The sequence below is a fragment of the Theobroma umbraticum genome, unplaced genomic scaffold, assembly GCF_002168275.2.
Source record: "Theobroma umbraticum cultivar Fairchild unplaced genomic scaffold, ASM216827v3 scaffold_12.1, whole genome shotgun sequence".
NCBI lineage: Eukaryota > Viridiplantae > Streptophyta > Magnoliopsida > Malvales > Malvaceae > Theobroma > Theobroma umbraticum.
The window spans coordinates 4,521,158-4,535,226 of record NW_018397269.1 but is presented as its reverse complement, the minus strand read 5'-3'; the positions used below and the strand labels follow the sequence as shown (position 1 = coordinate 4,535,226).

At 34.9% G+C, this 14,069-nt stretch overlaps 1 protein-coding gene across 6 annotated transcripts; it reads right to left on the bottom strand.

The window, feature by feature from the left end:
• Positions 1-264: 264 nt before the first annotated feature.
• Positions 265-12,943, bottom strand: LOC110425725 (uncharacterized). Of its 6 annotated transcripts, none has more exons than XM_021440705.2 (15): positions 12,548-12,943; positions 11,281-11,848; positions 10,716-10,956; positions 9,104-9,381; positions 8,040-8,210; positions 7,107-7,886; positions 6,908-6,996; positions 6,001-6,063; positions 5,764-5,852; positions 4,338-5,012; positions 3,999-4,073; positions 3,727-3,797; positions 3,580-3,637; positions 1,392-1,659; positions 265-1,140 (listed from the first exon to the last, which is right to left on the bottom strand). In XM_021440705.2, the coding sequence occupies exons 2-15, from the start codon at positions 11,697-11,699 to the stop codon at positions 500-502; spliced, it is 3,918 nt and encodes a 1,305-aa protein (XP_021296380.1). In that variant the 5' UTR covers positions 11,700-11,848; positions 12,548-12,943; the 3' UTR covers positions 265-499. The 6 variants fall into 6 exon arrangements, with proteins under 6 accessions (XP_021296380.1, XP_021296382.1, XP_021296384.1 ...); XM_021440707.2 differs by having other exon boundaries at positions 11,281-11,769; XM_021440709.2 differs by having other exon boundaries at positions 11,281-11,700.
• Positions 12,944-14,069: the final 1,126 nt, after the last annotated feature.

The window sequence follows — 14,069 nt, the reverse complement described above, 5'->3', positions numbered from 1 at the left end:
AAAGTTAAAAAGTAAAATTTGAAGAATCCAATTACCCAAGAAATAAATAACAATCAAACACCTGCAATGCATGAAATGCTGATGATATCGAACTCAATGGGTAATGTAGAGCATGGAGTGCAGCATTAGGCCTCAAAGTTAGCCTGAGAAAATAAGAAAGTGGTTTACACTAAAACAACCCAAGGAGCATCAAAAAAAGGTGGAAGTGCTGAGAGACGCAGCAAGGCTTGAAGAACAAAGAATGAACAGAATGAATAGATAGGCTCTTCAAAAATGTTGTAGATTGTTACAACGGGAAAATTTGTCATACCGACATGAAGAATTAGAATTTCTTTTCCCTAAACAACTTCTTCAGACAAGTATACAAAGAATGGAGACATAATTACAATTGCCAATTCATTAGAGGCATAACTTATGTTTTCAGTTTTTCCCCTGACAAGAGCACCATCATTGTTATCTGAACAGTTGAATAATTCATGGAATGTACAGAAAGCAGTATTCATAATATATCTGACAGGTCATCCATAGGTATTTGAAGGCCCATTAAGTCATGGTCCTGTAAACCATCCTCTTCAATGTTCAACCACGTATCCAGATCTTGATTGGCCACACCTAGTTCTTCAATCGAGCCAAATTCAGGGAGCTGGAAGTCTAGCTGCTCCTTCATTTCTTGAAATGAATCTTGAGGCACGTTATCATGGGATATCAACCCAACTCTTTTCTTATTGCCAGTCGGATGAGTTGTCTCTGTTAACTTGTTGCTAAATCCATTGCTAGAGGTCGACAACTGAGCTGTCTTCTGTTTAGGCTTTGATTTTGTTTTACGCTCTCCCCTAAGATTACCAATTGATGCACGACCAGCTTTGCCACTTGAAACTTTTATATCTTTATCTCTCTCTCGTTCACTTCTCTTTCCCTTTGCTCCACCCAACACAGTGTTATCAAGAGCTGACGCAGCTCTCAAGGAAGCACTACCACTAACATCGTTAAGCAGCACATCCTTCTTCTTCCATCTGTTCAATATTGGTCTAGTCTTGGCAAACTCCTGGTGAGAGGGATCTGTAAGAGTTCCGAAGCCATCAGAAGGAGCCCCGCCAATTTTATCATTGTGGAGCCGCTCTACCGTACCAGTGAGAGGGTCTGCAGAAGTATAACACCAATTCATCAAATACGGTTAAGATGCAAACTTCAAGAAATAAAAACTCAAATCACTAGAAGTGTTCAGAGAAGAAAATCTGTTGAAAACAGAAATTATATTTAACTTCACTTGATCTTTATTGACTAGCAGACTTAGAGCACCAAATTATTTAGAAATGCAAAAATTACACAGTAAGGAAACACTACCACCAATAATCCATGAATGTTAATAGAAGGTAGAAAAAATGACAAACCTGGGCCCCCAGGCTCCATGTGACAGTTATTTTTTTCAGGTTGCATACTTGCAGCAACAACTGAGCCAAAGCCTTTTACAGATTCAGAATCAATTCCCCGTGAAGGTGCAGAAAAAATGACATCTCGATATGCAGGCTCAAAAAAGCAACTTTTTCCAGTTTCTTCAAATTTCTGGCATCTGGCAAGAGTCCTCTTAATAAAAGCCAGGGCAACTTGTTTTGAAACTTTAGTAATACCGCTTTTCGAAGCACAACTCGCTCGTGTGGCCTGTCATGTTTCAAAAAAGAAAGCCATCTTACATTCAGAAAAGCTAAATCTACTATATAATTTAGACAGTAATTGCCAAAAAGTTGAATTAAGTATGGTGAAAGGAAAACTATAAAAATAAAATATAAAGATGGAAAACCAAAAATAAAAACAAAATCTAATTTATGTAATTAAACCCTAAACACAAAAAATATAACTAAACGAAATTCATCTGTGTTTGTGATTTTGGTAAAACATCATTTATTAAAAACCCTTATGTTCTGTTTGATTGTTATGTTTGCTACATGCTTTTTTGCTTCCAAAAGTAAAAGAATAAAAAGCTAGCTGGGATACAAAAAGGAAAAATACTATTTTAGCATAATTAAAAGAAAATTAACTTCTGCAAATAATAAAATGCATGATTCTATCTATCCTGGAAGAATTATGTTTGAATATGTGTTATAATATAGCTATTTGTTCATTTACTCAAATAGGATTTGGTTGTCTACTATTTGGTTTCTCTCTTTTAGAAACTTTTCAGGGAACAAATAGTAAAACAGAATCAATTAAAAGGAGCCTCATTAATTTCACAACAGGTCTACACTAAAATTTAGAGTATATACAATGGAAAGGTCAAATAATAAGACAAGTCTGTTAGAACTCCCACTTTCTAGAAATATTCAAACTCAAACATTTAATCATATTCTATACAAAGTCCAATGTATGTAGATTAGAATGGTACAAAAGTTCCTCATACAGGATAAAGAAATGCTTATTGAAGAATTAAAATTGTTTACAATTTATTTAAATTACTAAGTTGTGCCTTTTTAAATGGGTTTACTATAATTTAAATTTTATAAATACCTATGTTGTTTCAGCTTGTAGAGGCTTTGGCTTATGAATTATTGAGATTGAGATTAGTCCTTGATTCTAAGTCAATTCTTCCTTCCGAGCTCCTTATTTCTCCCTAGTTTCTTCTATTTCCTCTACTTCCCCCCTAATTGTACCTTGAATCTATACTTTCTGCCTCATGCCCTTCATCTACATCACTTCCGCTACACTTTATTAAAGTACACTTTGTTCATGACTTTTAAAACCAAAACACTCTTTCGATTTTCTTCAGCTAGCCCCAACATAAATACTTAATTTTCTTTTCTTTTGAACATCATGATTAAATTTACATCCAATTGTGCATGGTTGCAAACATGATTATGGAAACAGTTAAAATCAGAGAGTACCTATATATAGATTACAGAACAAGGTCCTTCTGATGCAAAATGGAAAGAAGCTAATTTAAGCATTAAATTATCCATGATATCCCTTTGTTTCTTTGTCATATTTTATGGCATTAAGTGTAATTTTTATACTATATATCTTGGATACTTTAAATTATTTGGGTTATTTTATATTCATTATTTTACTTGTTTCCAAGTATTAGGGCATGAGGGTTATACTTGGTATGTTGGGTTTCTATTAGGATCCAAGTTTTAGGCATAAATATATATGTTAGCTTTTGGTTGATGAGATATTGGTATTTTGAGAATTAGACATTTAGATTATGAGATTCTGGATAATTTTCATTGTGATTTTCAAATTATTGCTCATCGAAAATGGTTGTTCTACATCGATTTTTGATATTGTGATTAGAAACTTGAGTTTTACATTTAGATTTGAGATTAATTTCTTCATTAATTTGATTGGAGATTATTTGTCCTACATTGGTTTGTCATCCTAAAATCGTTTTCTTTTTTGGGACATATTCTCATCCTAAAATTGATGGATTCCTAATTAGTAGTAGTTAAAAAAAATCCACCATTGACCTTTTCAACACCCACTCAACAATCCTAAGGATTTCACAGTAATGAAATGTTCAATATAAAATACAGCAAAAATATGAACCTTAAATTGAACGAAACAGGGGGGGGAGGAGGAGGAGATTACCAGCCGCTTTTTGTAAGCAATCTCCACAAGTCTGTCCATTGCAAGCTGTTCCAGGTTCCTGCAGATTAATAATAATATTTTAATCTTCAGGAAAATCCAAAACCATAGCTGATGTTCTTAATCAGTCAGAAAGCTAAAAGACCCTACCGTCCCTCATTCTTCTTGACCTCGTCAACTGCATTAATTATTTTATTGAAGTATTTCTTCTTTTTATCAGCCTATAGATCAATAAAGCATGAATAGAAGAAAAAAATCAGTTTGCAAGCATGATAAAGAGTTAGGAAAAAAACAATTATCCTAAAAAGAAACAATCACTTAATATTGTTCAAAAGCAGATGACAAGAACATTCTTCTATGGAAGAAAGATATTCAGATTTGCCCTTCTATAAATTCTGCTTAAGGAAGATTGGGAAGACAACCTGTTGATTTAGCCTCTTTTGTAGTTCAACAATATCTTGGTCAATTATTTCATCCTCTCCATCTGCCAGATCAGGCTGTTACAAAGCACCAATAAAAAAAATACATAATTTATGTTAAACAAAAGTTCATTTTGACAGAAGCGCTAGAGATTATTGGATGTCCTTAACAAGACAGTAGAGATAGTTAAAATTCTCATCAAGTGAAAAGCAAACAAAATATCTACAGTAAAATATGATAAATTAAAAGACGGCACAAGGAAATTCGAATTAAAAACATTTTCTCATTGTTGGAAAATATTGCTTCCATCCACATCATTGCTTATTCAAAAACAATCTTACCACTGATTCAACACATATGCCAATATTCAGCAGCTCCAGGATAAGTTTGTCCTCTAAAGACATTTGTCCATATTGACAATCAGGAGAAGAAATTCCAGAACTAATTATATGTATGGAGAGTGGTTCACCACTACCAATTTTTGAAACTTCACTTGACATTCCCCTATCTGAATTTGAAAACCCACAGCCATCTGGGAGTAAATCATCATTTTGCAGTTGAGGATGGTAGCTTGCAGCACTATTAAATGTACTAAACCCATTACAGGGACAGTTGTCACCAATACTATGTTTTTGAGCTTGAGGACTCAACATGGACTCATGTGCAGCCTCAACCCATAGCCCCTTTCCGGCCTCAACCTTGGTAGGGAGACAAGTGCCACCAGGCAAATCCTCCCTATGATGCTGGAAAAATGCATTGCTCCATCTACCATTTTCTTCGAATTCTGCAGTTTTATCTTCCACTATTAGAGCTGATAATACTCTTTGGTACAATGGACTAATTTGTTTCCCTCCTGCATTGGATCTTTCAGAAAACGAAACAATCTCCTCAACCTGATCAACAAAATCAACAGTTCTAGCTGACTCCTCTGAATAATTTTGATCTTGAAGGCATCTCCCTGTTTCTCCAGAAAGAGAAGTTCGTGACAGAACATCTTCTTCATGCAAACTATCACCCTGAGAGAAAAGTACAACTTTAAGCAGGAAGAACCATGAAACATATAAAAAACTTAATAACTGTTGTGTCTCTATTCTCATTTCAATTATGGTTTCTGGATTAATGGTAAGACCAAAAGAATAAACCAAGCTATTATTCCCAGAATAAGGCAAGGATGAATCAGTAAAATACAAGCACTCTTTGCTTCGAAGGAAATTAAAGATTTTACGTCAACGACTAGGACTAAGCATCCACCCCACAACGTGCAGAAAGAATAATAATAAACAAACAAAAAACCACCCTAGCCCTCACAAAATGCTAATAGACATGAATTTATCAGCCCATTAAAGAAAATCAGACATATTGCAATACAACTAGCTTTTCTTTTACTTCCAAACACCGCTAAAAAAAAGCTGGGAGAGATGCCTTTAAGGTCAGAGCCAGAACAACTAAAATGGAAATTCAATCAATTAATACGAGAATCTAAGATGGGAAAATAGGTGACAAGAATAGCAGAAGAGACAAGTGACAACCAAATGATAATATCAAGCATTAAAATATTTACATCAGGCATTCCTAAAAAATAATGCCATCGCCACACACCCGGGCTAAGCTGTTGTGATGATCCTCTGTTGACCTCAACTGACCCAAATAAGAAATAAAGCAATAATAAATTAAGGATAATCTGTAAGTAACCATCCTAACAGATTGTATAAATAAAGGTAAAGCATATCTAAAATTTTCTTTACAGTAGTGGATTAAGGTTATCACCTCTTGCTTCAAGTGAGAGCTATCCTCTAAGCTTATAGGAGCAAATGTCAGTTCCATTTGCTTCCAGAATGAGCTAGAACATTTAAGATCTGCAAGAGCCATAGCTTGTTACCAACAAAACCATTTGTAAATGGTGGGGAAGACACACTCAGACACTGACGAACATTAGACCAAAATACTCTTTACTGTTTTTTTTTTCCAAAAGAGTTAAAAAAAGTGTTGAGATCAACCACATACAGCTAGCATTGCAGGAAAAATTTGCAGCTGCCAAAAGTTCTTCTCGATCATCATCTGATTCCCCTAAAAGATCAAATTAATCCTGTTCAGTAATCCTGTTCAGTAAAGCATGGCATTCTCCTCCTTTTTTTTCCCTTTCTAAGAACAAGCAGCAACAAGAAATTAAGTATGCACACAAGAGCTCTGATGTAGAAGATATAATCTCAAAAAGTTTACAAGAAAATAATCTCAAATCTGAGTTGAAAAATCCAATTTTAAAATCAAAGGTGCTGTTTGGCATCATTCTTGTTTCCTGTTTCCTATTTTCATTTTCATAAAAGTTATATTTGCACTTTCAAATCCCTTTTTTATTGACATTTTTAACGTAGTGTGCATTGGATGAAAAGTGGTTTTATTTGTTAAAAACTTCAAAGAGATATTATCTTCATCCAAATAAAATTGAACCTTTTCATAATTGTAAAAGCAAATGATTCATCACCATAGTGATTTTTTAGCCATAGCAGCTAGACCAAATTTGATAGCTTTTTCAATTGTTAATTCTCAGAAAATAATAGAATTTTTCCATTTGTATACAACAAACCAACTAGCAGCAATAGGAAACAATGACGAGCTGGAACCTTGGAGACCCAACTTATCATGTCAGTAAATAAAGATGTCACCAGGTGATGTTTAATTGATAAAGTGTTTCCGGCAATTAGAGCTAAATGTTTTCAAATTGTTCAGATTTGGGTTATTTGTTCTACATCACTACGACAAACACAACCTTCTTGCCATGATTATCAGCTTGACCATTTGGTGCTTCATTTTATCACATCTCTATCCAAAAAAAGAGAACCTAAAGCATTGTAAGTAAAACATGGAGAACAAAAATTAACTTCAAAAATATAATTACTAATTTGAGAAATACCACAGAGATCTGGTGAACCAGTTGGTGTAAGCCCAAGACGAGTAACCTTGCGATCTGACAGTTTCTTCAAAGGGGGACGCCCTGACTTACTGCAAAAATGAAAAATCAATGCATTATAGATAAAGGCTTAACAATACATTCAGGTAAAGAAAAAAAAAACAGAACTATCATTGCACAGCCAAAGAAAGGTATACAACACCTTCCGCTCTTATCGGAACCAGGCCTAGTACTTTTAAGTGGCTTGGTTGAGGTTGGATTTTCCAATTTCTCCATCATAGGTGGAAAGCTAATCCGAGAATTTGATGAGCCTCTACCACTCCTTCCTTGTCTCCGTACACCATCTCCACTTTCTTCCTTGGGCATTTTGTTCTCCTTTGTAAGTAACAAAGAAGAGCCAATATTCTGAACGGCATTCATAGTTCTTTCCTCCACTTCATTGCTACCCATAGCTTTGTCTTTCAATCTACTTTCACGATTTTCACCAGCAGCAGATTCTTCACTTTCAGATAATCTGGCAGGAGATGAAACATTTTCATGTTTTATTTTAAGTTGTTGGGTGCCATTCACCATGCCCTTGGCAAGAATCAATTCGCTAGTCCCAACAGACGTCACTTTAGAACCTAAATCAGGAGGACATCCTTCTGATGATACTTGCAGCTCATCAAGGTTTGATACAGGAGACACCAGATTTGTTCTCCTTGTGCGAGATATTTTCTGGGGTCTTTGACCTCCCCATTGAGCCATGGGAGGAGAAGATGATCCACTAGGCAAAGGACGTTTACGATTGTTAGCCCCACCAACTGAATGAACTTTGTTTGCACTTGGAGACTGTTCCCAGCCATCAAGTGCCCCAGATGAACGAGAGAAATTCGGAGCTGAGTTTGCCGCCACTACAAGGCCAGACCTAGGTCCCCTGGAAGCTTTTCCTTTTGTCACTGGTATATTACCGACTAAATGATTATCCTCACGAATATTCAACCTGAATAACAAAGTTACGTATTAGAAATGTACATATATTAGTACAAAGTTCTCACAACGGACAAATGGAAGGGACTTCCATCAAAACAACTTGTCACATTTAACACTGCACTATTAACTACCAATAACCTGATTCTAAATACTGCATACATACTTATTGTTTCCTTTTGCTAAAATTCTCTCCTTAGTTGATCCAGCCACAAAGTCCCTTGAAAGAGAAAGCTTTTCAACATCATTCCTGGATATCCCACGGACACTTGAATTAGCAGCCAGTGAAGTAGCATCAAACTTGTTAATGCCATTTGTACCATTGGATAATCCTGATCTGCAGGAAATATGTTCCATTAATCAACTAATTTCCAGTCTAAAACAAGTATGATAAGCAAGACTAGGATATGGCTTGAATAATATCATTATCACCAGTAGAGAAGAAACTAATCATGGCCAGAAGGAGCAACTTTACAGACCAGCCATCACAAACGGATAGTGTATTCTAGAGCTTTCTTCCAACAGTGAGTTCCACACGGGCAAAATACACAAGTAAACGAACACTTTTAAACAAAGGCAAAATGATTTAGGACTGAGCAGGATGGTCATCTCTAATAATATAGAAGAACTTGTATGGTGCACAAACTGAATTTCTTTGTGGCACTGCCTTATGATTGCACCTTCTTTGGTTGGCTACCACTCCACTAATGTAAATTGCTTGTATCACAATCGTGATTTTTTTATTTTTTTTATCTATCTTACCACTTGTGTGACAAGGAAAGAGTTTCATAGTTGGTCTTCATAGCGACAATATATTCTATGACAATACTCTTCCAAAAGATCACCATAACAATATATAAAAAAAAAAATTAGCACATGCATTAGAGAATTACATGATCTTCTTTGGGCACTCATATTGGAACACCAACCATCATGAAAAAAGGTTCTAAAAAACAAAATCCCATATAGCTACAGGTAATCTTCAGATCAGGTTTCACAAATCAAAGCCCTTGGTGCAAGAGGGATATCTCCCTACTTTAACCACTTATAATCTTTACGAATAAATGCTTTCATCCATGCTTACACAATCCAAAGACATATGCATAAACATAAACAAGTCTTATACATGCATATTGTGCAAAATAGTTTTTAGGAAAAACACTACAATAGATTTATTTCTATTTTGGTTACCAAATACAAATATTCATATGCTGTGAAAAGAGCAGTTACCTGAAACCTTGAGTATCAGATGATTGTAGGCCAGGTTCATTGTTAAGCTTGTGATGCACAGCCCGTTTAAGTTCTCCATCACTATCCATGGGTCGGGTAAAGACAGTGCCTATAGAACGTTTTCTTTTCATTTTCTTGTCCCACCCTTCCCCTCCAGTTGGCAGTCGACGAATCTTTTCTTCAACAAGATCAGAACTTTCACCATTATCCTTGAGCATATCCTTATCTTTTCCCATCACTAGAGGTTGCCTTGAAGGCATATTACTTCGACCGTCAGCCTTTAATAGTTAAAAACAAAAAGGGTAAGATATCTTGATACTTATGTAACACAGTTAACAATACATGTGGATTTATGATACACTGAAAGCAGTAGTATGATAACAGAATGTCTCATCAAAAGACACTATGCAAATTTCACAGAAAACATGAAAGAAACCTCCATATTATTCAAAAGTTTACTCAAGGAATATATTACCAGAGTCATTAAACATAGTCTAAATACTTCGTACTTAATTTTTTAATCAAAAGGGGAATTCTGAGAAGGAGAGAGACATTAGATATTTCAGTTCACATGATTCTTGTGTTACTCCTTCCTTCCTGGCTTAACCTTGTCTTTTATTAAGGTTTCTTTCCAGCTATGAGTTTGGCATAACTTAGGTTTGCTTCATTACTAGTCAGAGTGACAAAACAAAATAAAACTGCCAAGAATCCTATAATCAGATTCTAACATCATCCTACAGAGAAAGGTCTCCAAGTTGCACAATTTTTTTCTGCTTAACATTCAATACTAATGAAGAGTGAAGTTAAACAATACTCTCTATATCTAAAAATGTAGAAAACAAAAACAATTTCAAATTCCACAGCAAGAAGAAAAAATATTCTTCAGTGTTTTATAAAGTTAATGTATATGAGACAAGATCGCAGAAGCTACATAGGGTGGAGTGTTGCAGGATGATAAAGGCAGCTTTTTAGCTGTTTGATTTGGATCCATCAAGGCTAGAGATTTGACTTCAGCTGAAGCTCATTCAGTCAAATTTGCTCTCAGCATCTTAATCAATGCTGGTTGAGTGGGAATAAGTGTCTTATCATTGAATCAATTTCTAAAGAAGCAATCAGTTGGCTTAATAAGTACTGAAAGACCTTAGAGATTAAGAAACCTGTTTAACGAGAAAGATCCTCTATGGATTCAGATAGGTGCGATTGAGACTTCTAGTACTAGCAGGGAAGTTAACTGCATAGTTGACCATCTAACAGAAATTAGGATGAACAGAACAAGCTTTCTTCAAGCATGGTGGAATTGAGCCGGGAGGTATCTTCAGTCTGTTACCTTTGATTTCATAAGTCCATTGCAGAAAGTCATTTTCTGCTTGTAAGATTTCGTTTGCTCAATTTGGCTCGTTAATCTTTGGTCGTCTTGTTCTCCTTTTATTGTGTCTTTGGTTGATTATATAATCTCTTTTGTCTAAGTGAAATCCAATTTTTTCCAGGGAAAAAAAGTAAAAAAAAAAATGAAAAAAAGAACAAGTGAAATTTAACAGCATTTTCTCTACAACAGCAGCTAAGAAAATTTATTGGATAGACATAAATAACAATCTCAAAATATTATACAAACCCGCAATTCTGCCATAGAAGAGCGAACTCTCTTATTCATAACAACGTTCTTGGTCCTGTCCTCCAGTCTTTGACTCACTACATCTGAAGGGTTTCGCTGCATCAGAATTCCCATCTTCAACAAATTTGATCCTGATCTTTCATTTGTTAACATCTCAATACGTTGCTGCTTCTTTGAACCTATAGTTTCACAATACTTGTTCAGCTTTTGTAAGCATTCATCCAACTTTTTTGCCCTAGTCCTGATACAAAAAATGTCACATCTTTAGTTGAGTATAACTTTTCAAATGATAGCAAATCTTTATATCACAAAAAGTTATTGTTTTTTGCACCAAGGTAAATCCTATATAGAAAAAATGAAAGTAAGACAAGTGTGGTGTGTGTATTTGGGGGCACATGCTAGCAGTGAGATTAATTTTGGATAACATCTACCAGCTTCAAGTACCTTACAGCTCAAAAGAATTAAAACCTAATTAAACATATGCCGGTAATTAAAGAATATAGAAGCAAAAGATAGGATATAGTTTCATGGCAAACAGAGATTACAATAGCAACTTTAATACTACCTGGCCCTCATAAAGGCTTCTGAAATGCTTGATTTGAACCGTTTTAGTTCCTCTGTAGCCACTGGAGGAGGCTTCATATGGGCAGCTCCAAATGAATTATCCTCTGCAGCACTACCAAAAGAAATTCCTAAAACTTTCCTTAATTCACCTGATCGTGTATATTTTTGATCCCCCATGGTAATAGGATCCAAAGTCAGCCATAGTGATAATGGAGGTACATCAGCTGCTGATGTTGACCCACCCCGAGATGTACTAGTCCCAGGACTAAACATCCGGCTCTCATTACCCTCCCGAAAGCTGCCAGACCTATCAAAGCTGACACCAGGATAATTCCCCCTCTGCCCATTAGGATAGCTCCCTGGAAAAGACAATTCATCCGGACCAGCTGAGCTTGACTCAACTCTCACATTTCCCACCATTCTTCAAACCCAAGTGAACCAACTCATCATAAGTACAAGAAGTTTCTTCTTTAAATACTGGTTTCAGTAACTAAGCAACCATGAGCAAGGCAATAACTCACATTACAGGAGAATCCATAGATCTTTAAATAAGCATCAAAACAGAATATCTACAAAATCCAGGGGCTAGAATTAGCATATAGAATAATAATGAGCTATCAAGGCTTGCTTTTGAACTCCACATTTTCAATGTATTCTACATTTCAACAAAACAAGAGGCAACAGATTAAATTCTGCCAGCAATATTATGATTTATGGATTAAGAAACAGCTGTATGGAACCTCAAACTGTGACAACTAACAAAACTAACTCTCCCTTTTGTATCTAAGGAAACGAAATTTAGAAACTGAATTTCAGCGTCTTTCTTTTTTAATCTCCATAAAACGCAAAAAGAAACAATCAACTCAAGTAAAGAAAAGAAGCCATGCAGTGATTTGTTTGAACTTTCCATGTTTTCTCGCGCCAAATGAAAACAAGACGAAAAAGAAATTGAAAGGTGATATTTGTTCCCCGCCCTTCCAGAGCAAGCAAAAGGAACCCAATTTACACAACAAAGAACATCCAACAACTTCATTTTATCTCCAAACCCCTGCCCCCGAATCATTTAACCTCTAAACAGCATTGGAGCACACAAAACACCGGAATTCAAACAAGTTCCCGAGGGCAAGCTTACAAATTCTATTAATTTGAGGCAAACCAAGCAATTTCAAAGTTCAATGAAATCCGAAATTTTGAGAAAGAAAACACACAGAAGTAAAGATTGCATAAGTTAAAAGCAACTTTGAAACCCTAATTCGAGCGAAAATCACCTAAAACGAGCGAAATTCCACCCGGTAACGCAGTTTTTCAGTTCACGAGATACGAATGGCAAGCGAAACGTACCGGCATTGATCGATCGCACAAGAGGTCGAAATTCAGAGCAGACAGAGAGAGAGAGAGAGAGAAGTTAAAAATAAAAAAATAAATAGGGTTTCTAAGAGAGAGAAAGAACAAAGTTCCAACAGATGGGAGAGAATCAGAAGGGCTTGAAGCTGTCTTCTCCTCGCGGAGATTCTTGTGTGCTAAAGAGAGAGACAGAGAGGGGGACCCGCAGAAATTTAGGGCCTGAAGATAAAAGAGGGACCGTGACGCTAAAATCAGGGCCGTTTATCAGGAGTCTAAACGTTAAGCCGTTCGGGAAGGTCGTGTCCCGATTGGGATTGAGAATATACTCTCCCTTATGTTTGCACTTGTTTTGGGCTACTTCTTATTCCCCCTTCGGAATTTTACTGCCGATGTGATGATTGACTTGCGTTGACTAATTCTGTTGTCAATTGTACGTTTACTTTTGCAGCTCTGTCTCTCCCCTTTTGTTGAACATTTCATGATGTATTCGATTACTCTTATTCAGGACCGCAATCTGGAATATTTGTTATTTTTAAAATATTTTAATTTGAGATCGATTATTTGATAAGATATTTGAATTTTTATTCAAATTCCTAACCGAATATCTTAAACATTAATGGTTAAATATTTAATTAAAATAAATTTTTATATATATTATTAATAAAAATTAAATTAATAAATTAAAATTAATTCATAAAAAAAATTAAATTTTAAAGCCATATTTATAACAATCAATAAATTTTAGTAAATATTACACTAATTATAAGAAATTTATAAACAACTATAATGATAACATATGTATATAACTAAAATTTAATATTAAAAATCATTATTTATAATTGAGTAGATACCTTAAACCTACTACTCGAATCCTATGCAAACTCATAAAAGGCATTAGTTTTATCTTACAAACTTTACTCGAACCCAATTATAACATATCCTAATATTTCTTAAGTGGGTTAGATAATGCATGGCACCCAATTATAAGGTACCACTAATATATAGAACCCAAAAGGTTAAATTACTGATATCTTTCTAGAAGTTAAGTTCTCACATTTTTAAGCCTTGACATACTTATTAAGTGGTCCTAGGCACCAACACTTCTTAGGTTTACCTTGCATTGCATATTCATTATGTTAAAATACATATTTGTAGGTTGGATACTTACATTGAAAAAAATAAACATAATGTTAAAAAAAGTTCTTATATTATTTTAAAAAATTCAAATAAATATTTATTTTTCTATTATGTTCAATTAAACTTTATATTTTTATTTTGAGTCAAATATACCATTATGATTAGTGGTTGACTAAATGTTATTACTTAAAAAGTAACTTGCCATTTTTTATGTCACGTGGCACTAACATGACACTCAAGTAAAAAGTGAAAATGCCATGTGATCATATCATCATATCACATTAATATATTATGTAGTCAATCATCATG

Coding starts and splice junctions, on each gene's coding strand:
- LOC110425725 (XM_021440705.2), bottom strand. CDS start 11,699: ATGGTGGGAAATGTGAGAGTTGAGTCAAGCTCAGCTGGTCCGGATGAA. Junction 10,957..11,280: donor GAAGCCTTTATGAGGGCCAG/GTAGTATTAAAG, acceptor TTTTTGTATCAG/GACTAGGGCAAAAAAGTTGG. Junction 3,638..3,726: donor GTCAAGAAGAATGAGGGACG/GTAGGGTCTTTT, acceptor ATTAATCTGCAG/GAACCTGGAACAGCTTGCAA.